The following is a 24,215-nucleotide window of genomic DNA, read 5'->3' on the forward strand; positions in this document are numbered from 1 at the left end:
TTGGTTACAACTGGAGTATGTAAAAAAAAAAAAAGACATATTTACAAAAACACTTCTAACCTTTTTTAACGTATCATCTTAAGAATGTGGCAATCAGAAAGGGGGTCTGGGAGTCTGAGGCTACAGTAAGCTATGATCACACCGCCGCACTTGGGCCTGGGTGACAGCAAGACCCTATCTCAAAAAAAAAAAAAAAAGGAGATTGGTCAACAATATAAAATGAAAGGTAAAAGAGAAAAACAACAAAACAACTTTGGGCTGGGTGTGGTGGTTTACATCTACAATCCCAGCACATTGGGAGGCCGAGGTGGGTGGATCACTTGAAGTCAGGAGTTCGAAACCGGCCTGGCCAACATGGTGAAACTCCATCTCTACTAAACACACAAAAATTAGCTGGGTGTGGTGGCACATGCCTGTAATCCCAGCTACTCAGAAGGCTGAGGCATAAGAAATTGCTTGAACCCAGGAAGCAGAGGTTGCAGTGAGCTGAGATTGCACCACTGTACTCCAGCCAGACTTTGTCTCAAAAAAAAAAAAAAAAAAAAAAAAAAAAAAAGAGACAAACTTTGGTCATTCTCCTCAACACCATCTGCAAGCACCAACTTCCAGGTGGAGCTGGCTCGGATCTTATTGTGGAAATGGACTTGCCAAGTGTCTTAGTCAGCTTTGGCTGCCGTCACAGAGTATCATAGGCTGGACGGATTGCACAACAAGCATTTATCATTCACGGCAGAGGCTAAGAAGTCCAAAGTCAAGTGCCAGCATGGCTGGGTTCTGTGGAGGCTCTCTTCCTGGTCCTCAGATGGCCAACATCGTGTTGTGTCCTCACATGGCTGTGGCAGAGAAAGAGAATGCACCAAACTTGAGGGGTAGGGACCATTATGGTCATCAACTCATTACCCATGTTTACCAAGAAAACTTATTATAAATTGGCTTCCCGGCTGGGTGTGGTGGCTCATGCCTGTAATCCCAGCACTTTGAGAGGCTGAGGCGGGTGGATCACCTGAGATCAGGAGTTTGAGACCAGCCTAGCCAACATGGCGAAACCCTGTCTCTACTAAAAACACAAAAATTAGCTGGGCGTGTTGTACTTGTAATCACGTGTAATCCCAGCTACTGGGGAGGCTGAGGCAGGAGAATCACTTGAACCCTGGAGGCAGAGGTTGCAGTGAGCTGAGATCATGCCACTGCACTCCAGCCTGGGCAACAAGAGCAAAATTCTGTCTCAAAAAAAAAAAAAAAAAAAAAAAAAAAAAAAAAAAATGGGCTTCCCATGCCTCCTGGGAGTGAAGGTGCTGATCTATGAACCTATGTCCCCAGCCCTCTGAGGGTGATGATTCAATACAAATCCATTGGGGTTTTTCTATGTCATTCTCTCTATGAGCTTGGATGATATGATGTTGATCCATTCTTTTACTATTATTATTATTATTATTATTATTTTCTAAGACATGGTCTTGCTCTGCTGCCCAGGCTGGAGTGCAGTAGCATGATCTTGGCTTACTGCAGCCTTAACCTCCTGAGCCCAGGTGATCTCCCCACCTCAGCCTCCTGAGTAACTGGGACCACAGGTGCGCACCACCACACCTGGTTAAGCTCATCTATTCTTGCTGCACTGGGTCACCCCCAGGTGACACTCAAGGTCAGTAAGTCATGTTTCATTCCAACAACTACACTTGGTTTTTCTGGATCACTACAGCAAATGGCAGATTCCACTTCTTCAGGGTGTAAGTAAGAACAAGTAGCATTTATTGAGGGTTTACTGTATCTTATGTAATCCTTACTAGAAAAAAACCTCTATCCCAGTTTCAGAACTAAAGACATAGATTGGGAAAGGTTTCATAATCCTTTCTCCCCGTCGCACAACCAGTAAGGGGCACAGCTAGGACTCCATCCCATGGCTTTCTGAAGCCACAGTGCCTGTGCTGCTTACCGCTATGCCTTAAAAACATGCTAGAAGAACTTTAAATGTTAACAAATATCTTGAAAATTTGGAAAGCAAGCCCAAGAAGACTCCAGATAAACAATCCAAATATTAAGGAGGATAAAAGATTTAACCTTGAGAGAAATATTACTACACCCTTCTCAGGCTTTTGTTTGTTATTTTGAGACAGGGTTTTACTCTGTTGCCCAGGCTGCAGTGCAGTGGCATGATCCTGGTTCACCGCAACCTCCGCCTCCCAGAGTCAAGCAATTCTCCTGCCTCAGCCTCTTGAGTAACTGGCATTACAGGCACGCGCCACCACGCCCAGCTAATTTTGGTATTTTCAGTAGAGATGGGGTTTTAGCATGTTGGCCAGGCTTCCTTTTCAGTTTTAAAGCCACTTTATAGCCATTCACATTAAGCTGAATCTTCTCATGTTTGTGTTTTATGAGAGAAACAAAGTTATTTGAATTACCATTACAAACATTTTACCCAGGCTACAGGCCAGGCCCTGAATCAACAGAGGTGCATATATAAAACAAGAGAATCTAAATGAGAGATAACGTAAGAGAAGAGCTCCAAGGAAGCAAAAGGGAAGAGGCTCATCAAGTTATTATTTTTTTTGGGACGGCGTTTCGCTTTTGTTGGCTAGGCTGGAATGCAATGGTGCCATCTCGGCTCACTGCAACCTCCGCCTCCCAGGTTCAAAGCAATTCTCCTGCTTCAGCCTCCCGAGTAGCTGGGATTACAGACATGCGCCACTGCATTTGGCAAATTTTGTATTTTTTTTTTTTTTTTTTTTGAGTCAGAGTTTTGCTCTTGTTACCCAGGCTGGAGTGCAATGGCGCAATCTCGGCTCACCGCAACCTCCGCCTCCTGGGCTCAGGCAATTCTCCTGCCTCAGCCTCCTAAGTAGCTGGGATTACAGGCACGCATCACCATGCCCAGCTAATTTTTTGTATTTTTAGTAGAGACGGGGTTTCACCATGTTGACCAGGATGGTCTCGATCTCTTGACCTCGTGATCCACCCGCCTCGGCCTCCCAAAGTGCTGGGATTACAGGCTTGAGCCACCACGGCTGGCCAAATTTTGTATTTTTTTTTTAGTAGAGACGGGGTTTTCCATGTTGATCAGGCTGGTCTCGAACTCCCAACCGCAGGTGATCCACTCGCCTTCCTTAGCCTCCCAAAGTGTTGGAATTACAGGCATGAGCCACAACGTCCAGCCTTAAAATTCTTTAAGTGGCCGGGTGTGATGGCTCATGCCTGTAATCCCAGGACTTGGGGAGGCCGAGGTGTGTGGATCACTGGAGTCTAGGAGCTCAAGACCAGCCTGGGTAACATAGCAAGACTCCCTCTCTAAAAAAAGAAAAAAAATTAAGATTAACCAGGTGTGGTGGCACATGCCTGCAGTCCCAGCTAAGTGGGAGGCTGGGGTGAAAGGATCGCCTGAGACCAGGAGGTCAAGACCGCAGTGAGCTGTGAGTGCACAGCCTGGGCAACAGAGTGAGACCTTGTCTCTTAAAAAAAAAAACCAAAACCAAAACCAAACAAATCACTGCATTGTTTTAATAAAAATATATGTATCTTATGGGCCAGGTGCAGTGGCTCATGCCTGTAATGAGCCAGGCCACTTTGGGAGGCCAAGGTGGGAGGATTGCTTGAGCTCAGGAATTCAAGACCAGCCTGAGTAATCTAGTGTGACATCTGTACTACAATTCGAAACAATAAAAGATGAGCTGGGCATGGTGGTGCACACCGATAGTCTTTGCTGCTGGCTGAGGCGGAAGGATTGCTTGAGTCCAGGAGGTCAAGGCTAAAGTGAATCCTGACTGTGCCACTGTACTTCACCATGGGTGTCAGAGAGAGACCTTGTCTCAAAAAAAGAAAAGAAAAGAAAAGAAAAAAGATAGGTACATAGAAGGATAGATGTATCTGCAAATCACTTCTAGGAGTAGCCCAGGCCTCGAGAGTTAAACCACCCAGAGTGACTCACATCAACAGCCCCTTTTGTCAGCCGGCATTTCCATAATTAGAACTTGTGACCAACATGTCCAGCCACGAGGATCTATCACAAGTACTTGTCTCCAGCGCTGGTTTCTGAGGAAAAAAAGAACCTGTTAAATGTCAGGGCTTTGTGCTTTTGCCTTCGGGCTTCTGCCATGCCTGATTATTGGGCACTTTCTGGTACTAAACAGTTAGTCGAAAGGAGCTGTTCCTATGTCTTATTTAATTCTCTCATTAACCCTGTGCCCAGAGGTTCCTATTGTCCATACTCCTGGATAAACGCACTGAGTCCCAGGGAGGTGAAGTGCCTTGGCCGAGGGCTGCCTGGGAGCGGGTAGTGCCTCCGCTTCAACCCAAGTCCGTGGACTGTGGGGTCTGCGTTCTCTCGCCGCAGCACACAGGCCTGAGCCTTGGGAACGCTGTGAAGCAAGTCGGCTTCCCCCTCTCGGAGCCCCCACTGGGCAGAGCCTCAGTCCCTCAGGGACCCTTTAGGTGCCTGCTTGGCTGACTGGGCAGCCTGGAGAGAACAGTGACCCAGAAAAGCAAGAGGAGAGTTTCCAGGAGGAAGAACACAGGTGCTATCAGGTGCCAGGGGCAGGGTATGCCACACTCGGCCCTTCTCTGCTGTGGCTTTGTGCCTTTAGTACGTGCTGTGCCCTCCACCTGGGCTTCCCTGGACTGGCCATTCCTATCCCTCCAGGACTTAGCCCAAAATCTTACTTTTATTTTATTTTTTTTTTTTGAGATAGGGTCTCACTACATTGCCCATTGCCCAGGCTGGAGTGCAGTGGCACAGTCTTGGCTCACTGCAACCTCCATCTCCCAGATTCAAGCGATTCTCCTGCCTTCGCCTCTCGAGTAGCTGGGATTATAGGTGCCCACCACCATGCCCGGCTAATTTTTGTGTTTTCAGTAGAGACGGGGTTTTGCTATGTTGGCCAGTCTGGTCTTGAAGTCCTGACCTTGGGCGATCCAACCACCTCGGCCTCCCAAAGCGCTGTGATTACAGGTGTGGACCACCATAGCTGGTTTCCAAAATACTACTTTTTTCCCTAGAATGGAAATACAATTATTATTCAAAATATAAGAATAATCTTAAAAAATATGTTTTAAAACTTTTTATATGCATGTGTAAAATTTATATGCACACTATATATATCAAATGTGTGAATGTATTTTTATATTTATAAACACTTAAACTAAAATATGTAAATTTATGTATAAAATTATCAAATATGGACATGGTATCATACTATGTATATGCTTTGTAACCCTCAGTTTCATTCACTACAAAATAAGTATGTTTTTATATGGTAAGTGTAGATTTACATAATTTTTTCAAGGTAAATGTTTAAAAATATAAAACTAGTAAATGCTCACTGCAAAAAACAAATATTGCTAAAAAATATCAAGAAGAAAGTAAACAGCACAAAAACCGCCCCCACTTTTTTTTTTCTTTTGAGATGAAGTCTTGCTCTGTCACCCAGGCTGGAGTGCAGTGGTGCAGTCCTGGGTCACGGCAACCTCTGCCTTCCAGGCTCAAGGGATTCTCCTGCCTCAGCCTCCTGAGTAGCTGGTATTACAGGTGTACACCACCATGCCCAGGTAATTTTTTCTTTTTATATTTTAGTAGAGACAGGGTTTCACCATGTTGGCCAGTCTGGTCTCGAACTCCTGACCTCAAGTGATCCACCCACCTCAGCCTCCCAAAGTACTGGGATTACAGGTGTGAACCACAGCTCAAATTATATATACAGTTTCAGGACTTTTAAAAAGTTTCAGCAAGATCTTGGGGACATCCTTTCATGATAATACGCATAGCAGGAGATGGATCTTTTAAATGACTAGGTAATATTTTATTGTGAGACCATAACTTTATTGAATTTATTTATAAACACTAGTGGTGAGCATCCGTTTTCAGCTGTTCAGAATTATAAACAACACTGTGATGAACCACCCTTATACATGTATTCTTTCTGGAGTTAAGAAATAAATGGACTGAAAAATCAGAATGTACAATTCTAGATGTCCCACATTGTCAAATTATGTTGAAAAATGTGCACCATGAAAATGTCTAAAAGTTCAGCCAAGGTTCACGTGGGTTATTTCTGGGCAAAAGGACCAGGCATGACTTCGTTCTTTTTCTATTCTTCTGTCCTCCTCAAATTTCCTGTTATAAGTTTGTCCTTCATTATGTTGATGCAAGTTGGTATTTTTACATTGCACAAGACTATATGGTTTTAAACCACGCAAGTGTTGCCTCTGATGACACCTTCTTTCCAGTTCCTCACTTGCTCTCATCATCTGCCACAGGGCTCTCAGGGACCCGCCAGCCCTGTGTCTAAGTTAGCACCGGCAGGAACCCTCAAGTGTTCACTGGGGAGTCGCTGACTGCCTTGGAGAAGTGAATATGAGACAAGGTGTTAATGGCTCATGGTCCTAGGGTGACCCCCTCGGCTGGCACCTGCACTTACCACAGAGGTGAGCCAAGTGGTTTCCAGTTTGTGGGAAAGAAGCCTTGAGGGGTCCCCAAGGGTAAGGAGGCCTTCTCCGGCTCAGTTCAATCAGACACCTGCTGTGGCTGTGCTGCTTCTGGACACAGGTCCCTGTCTTTGTCGGTTCCCTGCACTGACCTGGACAAAAGGAAGCTGCTTGCTTCTGGGCAGCAGCTGTCCCCTCTCTCCCCGAGAACGTAAAAAGGACACAGAGGACGTCTTCAGTATTTCCGTAGAGGTCACAGTGAAGTGGGCTGCTGTTTTATGTTTGGTCGGTGCTGAGACACTTCCTCTTTCATTTATGTCTTATTCAGGCCACCTCCTCCATCCCCCTCGGAGACTGAAAAAGGGGAACTTGAAAGAAAAACTGAAAATTTCAGACTGAGCTGCAGTGCAGGAGACCATGCTGTCATCCTGAAGTGGAGGCTGGGGTGGTCACCTAGAGGATCACGGCATTCTCCAGGGGTCACTGAGGCCACTGACCCAGGCTTTCTTTTTCAATATAGAGATCAGAGTCTTGCTAGGTTGCCCAGGCTGAACTCAAACTCCTGAGCTCGAGCAGTCCTCCCACCTCAACCTCCTAAAGGGCTGGGATTATAGGCTTGAGTCACTATACCGGGCCTGACATGGGACCTTCTTCCTCTCCTCATCTGAACTTTCTTAACTCCCACTCAAGTCTTCCTAAATGCCACGTGGTATCCTTGGGACTCCTAATTCCTATTTGTTCAGGAAGTGAAATGATATTCTTAAAGTAAAAGACAAAATCTGCTTTTGCTCAGTTCTTTGACTTCACTGTATTTCTCTGCCGTGTGTGTGTGTGTGTGTGTGTGTGTGCAGAGAGAGAGAGAGAGTGCATATATACACACACATATGTACATACATACACGCATACACATTGGATTGTGGTAGCTTTTGGAAACTCTGAGACACAGAAAATAAGTTGCTTGACAAGACATCAAAGAATTGCAAAAGAGGCCACAGCACCAAAGGCCTTACTGACTGCTTTGCGATTTGTAGCATGACCGCTGATAAGCATCTATTTGCTTCAGTAAATAGAAGTTGAAGTAGAACCATAACATTTGTTCCAGGAAACAGTAACTGAAGTCACAAATCATAAATAATAAAGCATGAAAAATCTTCTTTTAACCTAATGGACTAAAAGATTCCTTGCTTTTTTCATTTCTGCTAATGGCCTCTCTCCCTTGGCACCGCCAGAGCTGGCCCATTAAGGGTGAATCGAGCCTCAGTGTGCAGGCAGGACATGGTCCAAAAGATCATTTGTAAGTTGGTTGTTTGGACCAAAGAATGTGTTTTGCCCTGGAAACCATTTTTCTCAGGGTGACTGGGTTCTCAGGTTTGCTTGCACAGTACTGTTCAATTTCTACTGAAGCTGAGCTCTGGGTGGTTGAGGGCGGGTTCTCTGCTGCTCAGGAGGGAGAAAGCAGGTCAGCTGCCGCTCCTTTGCATAGAGCCCCGGCTCTGAGCACAATTGAAGCCTAAGTAGTTTTCTTTTCCACTTTCTCAACCCCCTTTTGACATCTAGGTCCAGGGCCCTAGTCCCCGGATTGTAGCACCCTACGCTAATGTGCCTTACCCACCTCTGGGCAGCTTGCCTGCTGAGGGGGGCCTGTGACCCCAAATTACCTACTTGTTCCTGCTTCCTGACCAATCAGACTTCCATTTCCTCAGGGTAGCTGATATCAGCTAAGGGCCGGAGGAGAAGTAAAAGGAGCAGCTATGAATTCACACTAGCATGTGAATCATGGAGAATCTCTTAACCCTCTTAATGTCTTCTCATGTTAAAATTAATTAGTTGTGAGGCTTGAGAGTCCTTGTGGGGCAGTATGGGTTAGGGATGAATGAAGTAGCTAAGGATTCAGAATTCACACACACATTAGTGGGACTCTTAGGCTCTTTACTGCACCTGTTTTTCCAGAACACTGGCAGTCAGTGAAGAAATGATCCTACTCTGGAAAAAAATAGGAGGGTCATAGAGAAGAAACTTTCAGGTTCAGACACTAGGGAGACTCCCCTCAGTGAATAAGCTGGTTCTCTGCCAGATAGCCTCTGAGAATAAGCCACATTCAGGCACACAGAACCCCCCACCAGCTTTTTGTACCTCATAATGAAACCTTAACAGATAGCCGAAGATTACCAGATGTATATGGAAAGTTCTAACATGAAACAAAGAGATCAAAACAGAGGAAACAACAGAACAAATCTTCAAAAGTAGTATAGTTACTAGCTATAGAGAAATAAGAAAAGACATTTTTATCCATGAAATGAGAGGATGTATTTTAGACTGTTTGGGATGCCATAACAAAATACAATAAACTGGGTGGTTTGTAAACAACAGAAATTTATTTCTTACGGTTCTAGGGTCTGGAATTCAAGATCAAGGTGCTGATTTGGTGTCTACAGAGGGCCTGCTTTCTGATTCACAGATAGTGTCTTCTTGAAGTGGCCTCATGTGGTGGAAGACACCCACTGGCTCCCTTGGGTCTCTTTTATAAAAGCACTAATACTATTCATAAGGGTTCCATTTTCATGACCTGATCACTTCCCAAAGGTTCCCATCTACAAATACTATCACATTGAGAGTTAGGCCTCAACATAAATTTTGGGAAGACACTGACATTCAAACAATAGCAGGGTGCAAAATAATCATAACAGGAAAGGGATTTTGGCTATGAAAAAGCAGAACAGTTGAAAGTAACTATTCAAAAGAAAAGATAGAAAATAATTGATTAAAAACTTCAAAACATAGTACCAAAAGATGAAAAAAACGTGAGAGATAAGAAAATTTGAGGATCTATTCTGAAAGTTCGACATCCAGCAAGAATGGAGGGAAAGAAATTATCAAAAAAAAAAAAAACCAGAAAATTTCTCAGAATGAAAGGATAAGAGCCTCAGTATCCAAGGCCCTGATAAGTGAGACACAAAATGAATGGGAAAGAAGGTGCAGGCTAAGGCACATCTTTATAACCCTTCAGAATTCTAAGGATAAAAAGGAGATCCTAAAATCTTCCCAAAAATAACAGGTAACATACAAAGGACTAGGAATCAAAATGGCATTGAACATCTCAGTAGCAACACTGGAAGTCAGAAGAAACTGGAGCAAACTATAATTCTGAGGGGAGGCGATCTGCAAGCTAGAATTCCACACCAACCCAGATAAATCTTCAGCCAAGTATGATGGCAGAATAAAAACATTTTCAGATGGCAAAGATCTCAAGATATTTTCTCTATGTACCTTTATTCCAGAAGGTTCTGGGGATGTGCTACTGAAACCAAAGGAGTAAGCCGGGAAAGAGGAAGACACAGAATTTAATAATTTAAGAAGCAGGGGATCCAACAGAGCAAAGTGTAGTTGCAGTCACAGGAACAGCTATGCAGCAGGCCCACTGATGACCAGTATAGATAGGAATGGGGAGATGAAGGTACCCAGAAAAAAAAATGTAACCAGTATGCATGGGTCATGTAGAGAAGCATTAAAAAAACAAAGTAAAGAATCAGAGAATCATTAAAAATGAGGCACATGAATATTATATAATTTTTTAAAGAAAATAAATAATAGAAATCAAATGATGATTAACTCCAGGCAAAAATAAAGAGGTTCTACAGGAAAAAAAAAAGTATGGTCATAGTACACTACTTGGCTTTGTGGTGCACAATGTTTGCATAAGCATCATAATGTAAACACTGACCACCAGAATCAACCAAAATTTGTGATATAATCATAAGAGGAATGAGAGGTGGAAAGTATGATGTATGAGATGTATGTATTCTCTCACGGCAATAAACAGATGCTACCTAAAATTAAAAGATCAAGAAATCATCCATGTGCGGTGGCTCACACCTGTAATTACCAGCACTTTGGGAAGCCAAGGTGGGTGGATCACCTGACAGGAGATCGAGACCAGCCTGGTCAACATGGTGAAACCCAGTCTCCACTAAAATACAAAAATTAGCCGGGTGTGGTGGTGCATGCCTGTAATCTCAGCTACTCGGGAGGCTGAGGCACAAGAATCACGTGAACTCAGGAGGTAGAGGTTGCAGTGAGCTGGGATTGCACCACTGCATTCCAGCCTGGGCAACAGAGCAAGACTTTGTGTCAAATAATAATAGTAAAAGGATGTTCTCTAATTGTCTATATTTTACAAACTAGGGAAGAGATGAAAAAGAGGTCAATTGACTGGCACAGGTCCCATGCATACAAGTGAGGGTTTTGGGGTTCAAGCACAGACCACCTTCACCTCAGGCTGTTGGGAGATAGGCACCCATTCAAATACACATGTAAGAAAGCTCACGACTTAAGCACTGAAGCAGGAGTTGATGCATCAGTATTCTCAATTTCCAACTTTGAGAACAGTCATGGTACGAATGCATTTTATTAAAGAGTGGGTTCAGGTGAGAGTGGATATGGGCACTGTGTTCAAAGGACACATTTGGAGATTTCAAGATCCAGGATGGAGAACCAGTAAGGAAGGGCTGAGGAGATCCTGTAAGTTGAGAGGTTCAAACACACACAGTTAATATCCTCTAAGGAGAACCAACAACGGGTTAGGATTGGAGAAGACAATAAGACAAGTGCTGAAGTCATCAAGAAAATGTGCCTGTCTTTCCTGGAGACTGGGAAGGAGAATTAGGATGAGGAAAATCCAGAGGATGGTAAAATGGGCTGATTTCAAAAGAACTGAGACCGGGCGCGGTGGCTCACATCTGGAATTCCAGCACTGTGGAAGACCGAAGTGGGTGGATCACCTGAGCTCAGGAGTTCGAGACCAGCCTTGGCGACAGGGTGAAAACCCGTTGTGTGTGTGTGTGTGTGTGTGTGTGTGTGTGCGCGTGTGTTTTTAAAGAGAGGTTACTTTTGTGGCCATAGGACTATAGCTGGAAAATAAAAACAGGGGCTTGGTATTTTTGAGGGAAATGTGGGAGGCAAGAAGTGGTGTCCAGGGAAGGAAGCTGGGTGTCCCTTAAGGCGAGGTCTTGAAAGTGAACCAGTGGGAGGTTTGGGGAAACAGGTCTGTAATGGAATTGGGCTTCCCCAGGGCTCCTTTGTAGGAAGCTGCTAGGACCAACAGATCATGGCATGAACTGGTGAAGAAGGAACTGAGTTGGATAGGAAGGGAGGTGTGGGGGTAGAGCCCTGTTTAGAGGCCCACAACCTCAAAGGGAGAGGGGACGCTAGTTAGGTGGCGATTTGTAACTGGGATCACTCCGTGGCATTACCCAGCCTGGCCATCTGCCGTGTCCCAAGGCCTGATGGGCGCTGGGATGCATCAGGAGCTGTACGCGGGAGTGTCCAGGGACTGCGAGCGTCTATCCCTCACATTCCCAGGGCCCAAAGGGTCCTCTCCTCTTCCAGATGACAATGCCGATGCTCTAGGCCCGGGCGCGGTGGCTCATGCCTATCATCCCAGCACTTTAGGAGGCCAAGGCGGGCGGATCACTTGCGGTCAGGAGTTCGAGACCAGCCTGGCAAACCTGATGAAACCGTGTGTCTACTAAAAATACAAAAATTAGCCCGAAGTGATGTTGGACACCTGTAGTCGCCAGCCACTAGAGAGGTTGAGGCACGAGAATCGCTTGAACCCCGGAGGCGGAGTCTGCGGTGAGCCGATAACAGCACCACTGTCCTTCAGTCTACAAAGCGAGACTCGGTCTCACAACAGAAACAAAACAAAAAGAGAAAAAGAAAAAAAAGAATAGCGAGGCCCAGAGAGGTTGAACGTCCCACCCCAAGCCACGGAGCTGGGTAAGCCCTAAGGCCGGCTCCGCGGTGCCTTCTCGACCTCGCGGCCTCTCCGGCGCATCTGGGTTTCGACCTCGGGGCGCCAGAGGCGTGCCCACACGTGCGTGTCTGGGTTTCAGCCTCCGCCGCCCCCAACAAATAACGAGGGGAAAGTCCTGCGGGTGACGTCCCCGGGGAGTGCCGCGGCTCTACGTCAACCCGAGGCGGCCGCCGACTCCTGGGGGGCCACCCTGGTGGCATTCGCCACGCCGGGGACACCTCTCCAACCCGCAGCCCGCCCGGCACGTTCCCACCCGGGCGACCCCGGCGACCGGGATGCGTCTGGGGCTCTCGCGTATCGGACCGCGGAGCCTCCGCGAGGGCAGGCGGGGAACCGGCGACTGCGGGGACGGACGGCGGGGGGCCTACAGTCCCCCCGCGACCCTCTGCGCTGGAAGAAGCGGGCCACGGCCGCCAGACCCTGCGCCTGCCCGGCGGCCTCGCGCTACGGGACGTGGCGCGGGAGGGCCGTGAGCTGGGCGGGCCCACGGGGCGTGCGCGACGGAGCGGCGCAGAGCGTGGCGCGAAGGGGCGTGGCCCCGGTGGGCGTGGCGAGGCGGTGCGCACAGCGAGGCGATGCGCACGCGCGTGAGGGCTGCCGCGGGTGGCGGGCGTCCAGGCGTGTTGGGTGAGGGCGGTTCGCGGGTGCTGTCAGAGCTGGGCCGGGCTCCCCTAGGCGGGGCAGCCGGGTCGTAGAGGCGGGGGGCCGGTCGCGGTCGGTGGAGAGGGATGAGGATGTGGGAGGTGACGACGTGGCGGAAGCCGCGGGGACCGCGGGGGCGGAGTGCCTCTGGGGAGCCAGGGAGGGCCTTTCCCGAGAGTCCTAGGGGAGACGAGGCGAAGCGAGAGTCCCCGGGGGAACCCCCACTCCACCTTCAGCCGGAGACTGGGTCGTGCCTGCACGGGCCGGAGCCCACAGTGCGAGTTGCCATAGCTCCTCCGGGTTCGCCCGGGATGTTCCGGTTTGGGGACCAGAGCATCCCAGGCCTCCAGCCCACTGCGGTGACTGCGTCGTGCACCCTCTGCCCGTCTTCTCCCACAGCTTCCCTAGATTAGGCTTGGGAGGCAAGAGGAGGCCTCCTCACCTTTCACTCTGCCTTTTTAATATTAGGATGAAGGCACACGCCGTAACATCTTTCCGGCCAGGCCCAGACATGTCCGTCCTTGTAAGATAAAAGCTTCCATGGGAGCCTTCCTTCCTAGATGAAGGTAGGTAGACGACAGGAAGGTACATCTTCTTGTATAGATTGTCCTGTAGAAGTCAGATTTCAGCCCAGTTGTGTAGGGGTGAGGATAAGCCTATGCTCCTATCCGAGCTTTGAGTACAGAGACATTTGATCTGGAATTTCAGCCATCCTTGTCAACCCCAGAATTCAGAGGTTCAGTCAGAACACACATTAGCTTAAGTTTTCCCATTCATTGTCTATCATTAAACTGGGAAAATCTAGATAATTAGGAAATATGACAGAGATGATCCAGACAGAGATGTTCAGTTTTTTCCTTGTCTAATTAAAAAAGTCTCGCGGTGGAACATCTGACCCATTCAAGAGGAAGGATGAAAGCTCTACATAGGAGCACGACGTGAATGGAAGAAACCTGTCATCGTGAGTCTGACTTTTGATTAGTCATCTGATAGCTTCCCTAATGTGATGTGACTTTGAGGCCATAAACTTCAGTGATTAAGCTGTGGCTTCTCATCCTGCAGTTAAATTACAGAAATGATAGGCCTTACATTTGTTTTGTTTTTATTTGATGTTGAAGATCTTTGAGTCACATTAGAAAGGGTGAGTATTTTTCATGAGGCCCTAATGAGTTAACTCATAGTATTATTATTATTAATTAATTTATTTTTTTGAGACGGAGTTTTACTCTTGTTGCCCAGACTGGAGTGCTGTGGCATGATCTCAGCACGCCGTAACCTCTGCCTCCCAGGTTCAAGGGATTCTCACCTCAGCCTCCCAAGTAGCTGGGATTACAGGCATGTGCCACCATGCCCAGCTAATTTTGTATTTTTAGTAGAGATGGGGTTTCTCCATATTGGTCAGGCTGGTCTTGAACTCCTGATCTCAGGTGATCCACCCACCTTGACCTCCCAAAGTGCTGGGATTACAGGTGTGAGCTACCACACTCGGCTAGTAGTATTTTTTTGAGACAGGGTCCCTGTTGCCCAGGATAGAGTGCAGTGGCATGATCATGGCTTGCTGCAGCCTCAATGTCCTGGGCTCAGACGATCCTCCCACCTTAGCCGTCCTGGGCTCAGATGATCCTCCCACCTTAGCCTCCCAAGTAGCTGAGACTACAAGTGCGCACCACCATGCCCAGCTAATTTTTTGTAGATACGGGGTTTTGCCATGATGCCCAGGCTGGTCTCAAACTCCTAGGCTCGAGCAGTCCTCCCTCAGGCTCCCAAAGTGCTGGGATTATAAGTGTGAAACACTGTGCCAGGCCAATACTATTATTCCCCAAAAGAAGGAAATTAGGTGTGAGGTCATGCTCCTGAGGTCACCATGAGGTTTTTTTTGTTTGTTTGTTTTGGACTCTTGCCCAGGCTGGAGTGCAGTGGCATGATCATGGCTCACTGCAACCTCAAGCTCCTGGGCTCAAGTGATCCTCCTGTCTCAGTCTCTCTGGTAGCTAGGACCACAGGTGTGCACCCCTATGCCCAGGGGATTTTAACATTTTTTGTAGTGACAGGGTCTCACCATTTGCCCAAGCTGTTCTTAAACTCCTGACCTCAAGCAATCCTCCCATCTCAAAGTGCTGAAATTATAAGCATGAGCCACCACGCTTGGCCACCATTAGTTTTTGTAATGGGAGCAGGTTTCATATGAAATGGAGGAATGGATTTTATGATTTTCTTTTTAATTTCTTAGATCCTCAAGAAATTGATTTGACATGAGGAAACCACTCTAAGTTTGACCACTCTAAAGCGTTAGCAGTCAGTCATCTCATTCTATGGAGAAATCAGAGCTGTATATGGAAGACAGTTAAAGTTCTCAATATGGTTATGTATTTTTATATTTGACTACTTGTTTTTTTTTTGTTAGATGCAGTTAGTACGGCACTCTCAACAGACGCTAAAAACAGCTCTCATCTCAAAGAACCCAGTGCTTGTGTCACAGTATGAGAAATTAGATGCTGGGGAGCAGCGTTTAATGAATGAAGCCTTCCAGCCAGCCAGTGATCTCTTTGGACCCATTACCTTGCATTCTCAATCAGATTGGATCACCTCCCACCCTGAGGCCCCCCAAGACTTTGAACAGTTCTTCAGTGATCCTTACAGAAAGATACCCTCTCCAGACAAACACAGTATTTATATACAGTCCATTGGTAAATACTGGTAATGTGTTGGTTTTGGTTTGGTATTGCAATGGTGCTGTTGTCAGGAATAGTCCGGGCGATCGATCTGATTCAGATGGGCAGTTTTAGGATTATTTTTGATATTCATTGCAATGGTACAAGTTTTATAGCCAAACTGACTTACAAGAGAACATTTTGTTTCTTTTTAATTCATATGAACACCAATGAATGATAAAGGTGTATTGAAAATTTAGAGTTGCATTTGTTTCTCATTTGAATCCTCTTCCTCATAGACTGGGTATAAAGACTGAATAATCCTCTTAAAGTCTGTCTTTAAATGTTCTTCCATATTACAGGATCTCTAGGAAACACCAGGATTATCAGTGAAGAATATATTAAATGGCTGCAGGGCTATTGTAAAGCATATTTCTATGGCTTGAGAGTAAAACTCCTAGAACCAGTTCCTGTTTCTGCAACAAAATGTTCCTTTAGAGTCAATGAGAACACACAAAACCTACAAATTCATGCAGGTGAATCACACAACTTTGCAGTTTGAACTGAGTGAAGGAAGCATGTTTGTATAGTATGCATGCATACATATGTATATTTCTTTTTAAATAGGGGACATCCTGAAGTTCTTGAAAAAGAAGAAACCTGAAGATGCCTTCTGCATTGTGGGAATAACAATGATTGATCTTTACCCAAGAGACTCCTGGAATTTTGTCTTCGGACAGGCCTCTTTGACAGATGGTATTCCCATTGTTGTTAGGAATTTCTTCAAATTGAGAATATTTGAAGATGTCAAAAGAGGGAAAAAAATTCCAACCAAGAATCATTTTAATATTTAATACTGTATAGTATTTTCAGTTGAGACATCATGCCATAATGAGAAGTGTGCTGTTGGTAGAGTCTGATAATCTGTGTTCCAGTTGGCCAGTCACTACCTACATGACCCTAAAGGTAACAATAACTGGCCGGGTGCGGTGGCTCACACCTGTAATCCCAGCACTTTGGAAGGCTGAGGTGGACGGATCACCTGAGGTCAGGAGTTTGAGACCAGCCTGACCAACATGGAGAACACCCCCCACCTACTAAAAATAGAAAATTAGCTGTGTGTGGTGGCACATACCTGTAATCCCAGCTACTTGGGAGGCTGAGGCAGGAGAATCGCTTGAACCTGGGAGGCAGAGGTTGCAGTGAGCCAAGATTACGCCATTGCACTCCAGCCTGGGCAGCAAGAGTGAAACTGTGTCTCATTAAAAAAAAAAAAAAAAAAAAAAAAAATAGAGGTAACAACACAATACCCACATCATGGAGTCACTTTGAGATAATTTACATAAAAGCGCCTGTACATAAAGAGTGTGTATAAACCTGGTCTACATAGTAAGACCACATGTCTACAAAAAAAATAAAAAATAAAAAATAAATTAGCTGGGCATGGTGGCACACACCTGTAATCCTAGCTACTCAGGAGGCTGAGGTTGGAGGATCACAAGAACCCAGGAGGTTGAGGCTGCAGTGAACCGTGATCACACCACTGCACTCCAACCTGGGCAATAAAGTGAAACCCTGTCTCAAAAAACAAATGTATATATATATGCCTGGCATATATGTAGGCATTCAGCATAACAGCTAGTAAATGTCCGTAATTCAGTAGCAAGGTGAATTAAACCAGTTACAGTTTGAACTATAATTAATGGCTATGAAAGTCTTGCTAACTGATTTTCAATCCTTTTCGTAGTCATCTTGCACAGATAGAACAGCCATAGACTAATGCATGCTTCTTCCTCATCCTACAGTGTTTGTTTTGTGTTTTTTAATTTAAAAAGTCAAAACTTCCGTCTTTGATTTGAGATATGTAATAAACCCTGACTCATTAGGAACTCCACATGGTAATATTGGGGGTGGGAAAGGTTCTGGAAACAGATCATATTTTTAGCCTTTTTTTGGTCATCTCTCTGCTTCTCTTCTCCTCTTCCCTTCATTTTTGCTCTTCTCTAATTTCATCCCCAAAAATCCAAGACAGACTTGAAAGGGAAAAGGCCCCAAAGGGAAGTGGTCCATTAGTGTTCTGCGAATGAGGAGTGAGTACCAGGGACTATCCTGCGAGTTAGTGGTCTGTCCAAATGTTACATTCACCTTAGAATTTATGTGGGGTGGTAAGCTTTTTGGGACAAATGTTTCTACTAGTGGTGTGGGTTGTAGGGTTATAGAGCCTCTTCCCACCTAAACTCCTTTATTCTAATCTCCCATTTACATAAGGTTTCTTGTTACCCGTTCCCCTCGACCCCTGACCATGGTCCTACCAACATGCACTCTTGGAGATGTGGGTCACTACTCTTAACTGATTTTGGTGGTGTGAGGTAACTTTTTATCATGTTTTCTCTTTTATTATTAACCTTATAGAGATGGAAACATTAAAAAATAATTTATCTACCTTTTATTTTTCTTTTGAGACAAAGTCTCCCTCTGTCACTCAGGCTGGAGTGCAGTGGTGTGATCATGGCTCACTGCAATGTCAACCTCCTGGGCTGAAGGAATCCTCCTGCTTCAGCCTCCCGAGTAGCTGGGACCACAGGGCCACCACACCTGGCTATTTGTTGTTGTTGTTGTTGTCAAGATGGAGTCTCCCTATGTTACTCAAGCTCATCTCAAACTCCTGGGCTCAAGCGATCCTCCCGCCTCAGCCTCCCAAAGTGCTTTGATTACAGGTGTGAGTCACCACACCCAGCTAAAAAAATAATTTTAAAGTCATATGTTCATTTATCTAGCTATTGCTAGCTACTTTATCTTATGTATTTGAGAGGTCAGGAAACATTTCCCCCAAACTGTTTTTACTTTAATTCTTTTTTTGGTAAGTTTCTTAAATAATACATGACGCAAAAGATTTACGCAGGAAAGTAGCAGGAATAGATAGTGATAATATCTTAACACAAGTGGTCTTGTTTTCTTCAAGTTTACAAAGATTAGTATTTTTAAATTGAGAAACATTGACTATGAAAGGAAAAATCTTCTATTTATAGGATTATTGGAAGAAAGACATGTCCTTGCTAAAAGTATTACTGTAGTGAAATATGCCCACACTTGATTGGCCAGAGGTTACTTGTGGTACATGAATAGATTTAGTCTTTTCTTAACAGGAATAGATTTAGTATTTTCTTAACTTCAGAATGCTATCTTTCCCTGATTTTTGAATTATCAGTCTACACTTTTTGGGTAAAGGGAAGTGGGGAAGTTGTTTTCGGATCAAATTAGATTGGACAAACCTGCTATTGTTTTCTTTAAAAATGTATTACTTTATGCTAGGATTACAGGCTTGAGCCATTGTGCCCAGCCTATAAAAAAAAAGTATTACTTCAAAATAACTGAACGAGAGGCATAAATAAAATTGAGAATGTAAACAAGTCAAAGTATGAAGCAATACCCTGTAGAGTGAGTTATGTATCAAACCGTGTTCTCTGTGCTTGCAAAGATGGTTGTTGTAACTCTAAATGTAACACAGGAAGTCAGTTAAAAGGGTATTTATTCTGGTCACCAGACACTAGTGACATAATAGAGTTGTGCTGTTCTTTGAAAAGGGGGTGGGGATGGAGGCAGGGGAGGAGGTTATTCGGTCTAAAGCTGTGGTTTAAAGCATGGTCTACAAGACATCAGGGGAAGTTGTCCTTAGTGCTGTGTGAGGGAAGGCCAGCAACCCCTCCAGATGCACGTGTAACAGATCTGTTTAGTGTGTCCTTAAAAAGTGAAATCATCACTGCCTGTTGTTCATGTGATTTTTTTTTTTTTTCAGATGGAGTCTTGCTCTGTTGCCAGGCTGGAGTGCAATGGCACCATCTTAGCTCACTGCAACTCTGCTGCTTGGGTTCAAGCCATTCTCTTGCCTTGGCCTCCCAAGTAGCTGGGATTACAGGCATCCACTATCATACCTGGCTAATTTTTGTATTTTTGTAGAGACATGGTTTCACCGTGTTAGCCAGGCTGGTTTTGAACTCCTGACCTCAGGTGATCCACCTGCCTTGGTCTCCCAAAGTGCTGGGATTACAGATGTCAGCCACCACACCCGACTCATGTGATTATTTTTTATGATTCCATTTTGAGTACTTGATTTGGAGTACTTGCTACTTGCAGAAAAGACTTCTTTTGTGGGAAAAGAGTCTCTGAAACTTCAGTTTCTCAAGAATTTGACCTCAAGTCCGTTAAGTTTTACAGGGCAAGGCAAAGTGGATAGCAGCACACAATTTTGATGGGGGAATCTGGGGCAAAAGTCTTTGTTGGCAAACTGTAAGTACATCAGATGGTGTGGACACAGTGACACAGAGGTGCATTCACTGGCCAGATGGGCCAGCAGGCTCTTCTTTCTCTGGTCTTTCCTCAGGGACCTGACTCTCATCCTGTCACCACTTGACCTCTTTTTGTAGGTGTGGGGATATTCAGCTTTGCCCGGTATGGCAGCGATTTTTATAGCTTGCGCTATGAAGGCAAAGTGAAGAAGCTCAAGAAAACATCTTCAAGTGACTATTCAATTTTCGACAACTATTATATTCCAGAAATAACTAGTGTTTTACTGCTTCGATCCTGTAAGGTAAGTTTTTAAAATCTGATGGGACCATTTTTTAAAAGACATCTTTGTTCCCTAAATTGGATAGTGTCAGTCCTAAGACAATATTATAAATGAGTTTGTGTCATTTGTATAATTTTGGTGCATAGTGCTTGACTGAAATGATCAGTAAAACAATTTAAATGGATACCTTCATATTGAAATTTACAATATCAGTGCCAGGTTCTTGTGGTAGTTACAAGCAGCCTTGGCTGTACCCAGATCCTCTCTATTAGTGTAATTCCTGAATTCTGGTGTGAGCGGGTAACCTGCTTTTTCAAGCTACCGTGGTCATTGGGCAAAGCTGCCTTCCCCAGGCCTTTGGAGGACCTCTGCTCTCTGGCCTCTCTGGGAGCATGGGCCTTCCTGCCCTGGGCTCCAGGATACCCTGGACTATAGTTGTCCTGGCAGTTCCTGATCCAACTCAGTTTTTTCAAAAGCCTATCTCCCCTTTCTCCAGAGCCAGAGAGATAGGCTTTTCCTTTAGCTAGATAAATTCTGCTTTCACCTGTATTACTTGAGAATTACATTCTCAAAGTGTGTTCCATGGGCCCCTGTGTCATTGTCACCTGATGTTCTCGTTAGCATGCAGATCAAGCCCCCTTTCTTCCAGACCTACTGAAATCAGCATCTCTAGGGGAAGGGCCCCAGAATCTTTATTACAACGAGTACCCTAGTTTAGGTCAAGGTTTCTCAACCAGGGGTTTTGCCATCCAGGGAATATAAGCTATATCTGGAGACATTTTTCATTCTCACAATCAGGGAGGGAGTTCTGTTGGCATCTAGTGGGTAGAACCAGGGATACTGCAAAGCATCGTGCAGTGCACAGGACAGCCTCCCACAACCTGGCATTATCTGTCCAGCATGTCAGCAGTGTGGAGGTTCAGGAAGTGTATAGCAAGAAAAGCAATAAGACATTTGGGAAAATGAGGGATTATTAAGTCTTTGAAGGTCTGGACAGGGTGAAGTTTTGGCAATAATGATAAGAGAGTTGATTCCTGTTTTTCTTGGAAAAGCCAGAAAAAGAGGAGATGTGTAGTTTAATGTGATGGTGGACTTACAACACCTCAATGTGATTGTGATGCAGACTTTAACCCATGAGATTGGACACATATTTGGACTGCGACACTGCCAGTGGCTTGCATGCCTAATGCAAGGCTCCAACCATTTGGAAGAAGCTGACCGGCGCCCTCTAAACCTTTGCCCTATCTGTTTGCGCAAGTTGCAGTGTGCTGTTGGCTTCGGCATTGTAGAAAGATACAAAGTAAGTTGGGGTCTGGACCGTGTAAACGGGGGGAAGTGGTTATCTCAGTAGCAAACTGACATTTCTATTATATCCTTCTCTAGAGCTATAATTTATCAGAGGAAATTAGTGTAAAGATTAGCAGGAAGCTGTGGTTTAAAAAAAAAAATGCAAAGAAATGCCCTTCTTAAAAACTTCAGCTTGCCTTTGAGTGATTTATGCTAACAGTTCGATGAGGAGTAGTTTCTCTGCTTCTCTTCCATTTAGGGCAAGAGAGCTTGACTTTGCAGAACAGAATAAATATAGATATGTGTGACAAAGTTCATTTTTTAAACCCTGTAAGTCTGTGCACAGGATTTATCTTTCCAAATATGGGACAGAGGTATGTTCATTAGGAGAAAAAAATGATTTTCTTTAAAAAGGAAGAAGGAAAGTACCTGATCTCCATGTGTGGGTGCCCACACATGCCCACAAACATCAGCATACATTCATGTGGCTACTCATGGGTGTGACTGCGCATTCAGGTGACTGCACAGAAATGTCTACACACGTGTTTTCACATGCATATGTCTACCCATGCCTGTGTGTACACTTACATATGTATATATGTACATATCAGATTAATACAAAGCCTTGTGGAATATTTAGCAAGTTGAGAAAAAGTAATATCCTATCATGCTAGGAAAAAAGGGTAAGAATTAGTGTATTTCTTTTTCATCTTTTTTCAGTACATACTTTTGACATAATGTGTAATTCCGTGTGTATTTGGTAGGTGCCCTTTCACTCAGCTTATCATCAGCATTATTTCATATTCATACCATAATTATCAAATGCAGCATCTGCCTGGGGTAATACATCACCCCATGATCTGGAAGCCAGTATTCTTTTCTTGCCTGATCTGTTTTGCTGTGGTTTGTTAGAACGCACGACTTCTATGTTTTTCCAGGCACTGGTGCAGTGGATTGATGATGAATCTGCTGGCACACCTGGAGCAACTCCAAAACACAGTCGTGAGGATAATGGGAATTTACCGAAACCCGTGGAAGCCTTTAAGGAATGGAAGGAGTGGATAATAAAATGCCTGGCTGTTCTCCAAAAATAAGGACCTTCAAATAGGAGTGATTGAAATCAATAACCACTTGCATGTAATGCTTTCATTTGGGTGGAATACTTCATTGGAATAAACTAGTGATCTTGTGCTGTGTCAGAGTAACAGAATAGAACCTTCTTTCAGATGCCTGAATTGAAATGAAACTCATTTTGAGTAATAAAAACTCTAGAAACTCTTTATCTTCTCATCTTACTAACCTGGTCTGTGGCAGCAAGCATATAATTTCCATTCTCCAAATATGTGTATGTCTCACAGGAAAGCTGGGACTAGTGATAATGAGTTAAGTGAATAAATAACTCGAAAAATATATGCCCCAAGGAGCCAACCAGCATCATTTCCAGGGGGTGATTTCATTTTTAGAAGAGTTACTTCCTTCTGTTAGGCCCAGCCAAGTCACATTTTTGGACAGCCATGGGCTCTGACCTTCTCCACCCATAGCCCTCCTCCTCTTCCGTGAGCCTTCCTTACTCTCTGGAGTGCATTACCTCTTTTTTTTTTTTTTCCCTCTTGCTGGTAGTCACCTTATCCCTGAAAGAATTAACAGCTTGTATCAGTTTTCAGCAGCTTAAAACATGACCTCTCAGGAACATGTGTAAGTGAAAATAACAATGGTACTTACACAACCACAACACTTTTTGTGGTGGGAGTTTCATTGCACTTCTCAGCTATAACACAGTTATTTATGAGGGATCTTACACATAGTTTGTAATGGTATTTATATTTGTGAATATTGTACTTTTTCTATAGATTGAGAGCAAGTTTCAAGTTTATTTCAGTAATAATGTCTTTCTCACCTTCTTACATTGTGAAGTGTTTACTTGTAGGAAAGAGTTTAATGGGGTTATCTGTTGGGGTGCTATGAATGCTGATGATGGCTTGCAGGGTGCGAATATCAGCCCCATTGCTGCCAGGGTGGACAGGTGGAAAACCCCAGACTTGACAGACCACCTCTGCCAGGTAGATGTATCTTAGAAATCTAGAAATTACCGTGAATATTTTATGGAATGCCAGTGAGCAGACAGCATTTCCTGCTTTCCTATTTTATCTTGAGGGTAAGACTTTAAGATATATATATATATATATATATATATATATATATATATATTTTTTTTTGCAATTTGAAATCTAGATTATTTCATTGTTTGGTGTATACAATATGATGTAAGGCACACTTTACACCTGAGTCAGTGGTTTCCCTTGGATTCATTCTCCTACTTGATTAAACCCATTTAAGTCATTTTAGAAAATGGTAGTTTGCTATTCAAATTAATTGGAGCAAATACTTGGTCATTCTGTTACCAAAAAGAGACTCTGATGGAGCATGGTGTTTTATGGATTCTGTTACAGGGCTGATTTCCTCCTTGAGTAATGTACTTAAAAATTATTGTCTATTTGATTACTTTTTTTTTTTTCCTATAAGGTAAGCACGGTTTTAGTCCTGTAGGTCAGCTTTTGTCACAAACTCTTTTGAACTAAGATTTGCCTAGGTGAATAAATCGGGGATGACAGTTGGTTGGAGAAAATATAAGGTCCATTTGCGTCTACTCTGCACTGTGAGATTAGGAAAAGAATCATCTAACAAATCGTTCACTCTTGCTAAACATTGAACTAAACATAAATTTTATATAATGCATTTATTCAGCAATCATAAGTGCTGTGTATATCGTATATATTTTTGGACAATTTCTTAGGGTTAAGCTTAAAAATATAATTTGCCTACTGCAACCAAGTCTTTGTAGTTT

General features: G+C 44.3%; 1 protein-coding gene across 5 annotated transcripts; it reads left to right on the forward strand.

Annotated features, from left to right (window-relative positions):
- The first annotated feature begins 12,753 nt into the window (after nt 1-12,753).
- AMZ2 (archaelysin family metallopeptidase 2) lies at nt 12,754-22,648 on the forward strand. 5 transcript variants are annotated; one of them, XM_074388882.1, is made up of 9 exons: nt 12,754-12,850; nt 13,334-13,431; nt 13,741-13,826; nt 15,276-15,552; nt 15,879-16,052; nt 16,144-16,272; nt 19,941-20,104; nt 21,207-21,383; nt 22,309-22,648. In XM_074388882.1, exons 4-9 carry the CDS (start codon nt 15,378-15,380, stop codon nt 22,462-22,464), a joined length of 975 nt encoding a protein of 324 aa, XP_074244983.1. In that variant the 5' UTR covers nt 12,754-12,850; nt 13,334-13,431; nt 13,741-13,826; nt 15,276-15,377; the 3' UTR covers nt 22,465-22,648. The 5 variants fall into 5 exon arrangements, with proteins under 5 accessions (XP_074244983.1, XP_010340794.1, XP_010340795.1 ...); XM_010342493.3 differs by having other exon boundaries at nt 12,755-12,850; nt 15,270-15,552; XM_010342492.3 differs by lacking the exon at nt 13,741-13,826 and having other exon boundaries at nt 15,270-15,552.
- The last annotated feature ends 1,567 nt before the right edge of the window (nt 22,649-24,215 follow it).

This window comes from Saimiri boliviensis, chromosome 17, assembly GCF_048565385.1.
Source record: "Saimiri boliviensis isolate mSaiBol1 chromosome 17, mSaiBol1.pri, whole genome shotgun sequence".
NCBI classification, from domain to species: Eukaryota; Metazoa; Chordata; class Mammalia; order Primates; family Cebidae; genus Saimiri; species Saimiri boliviensis.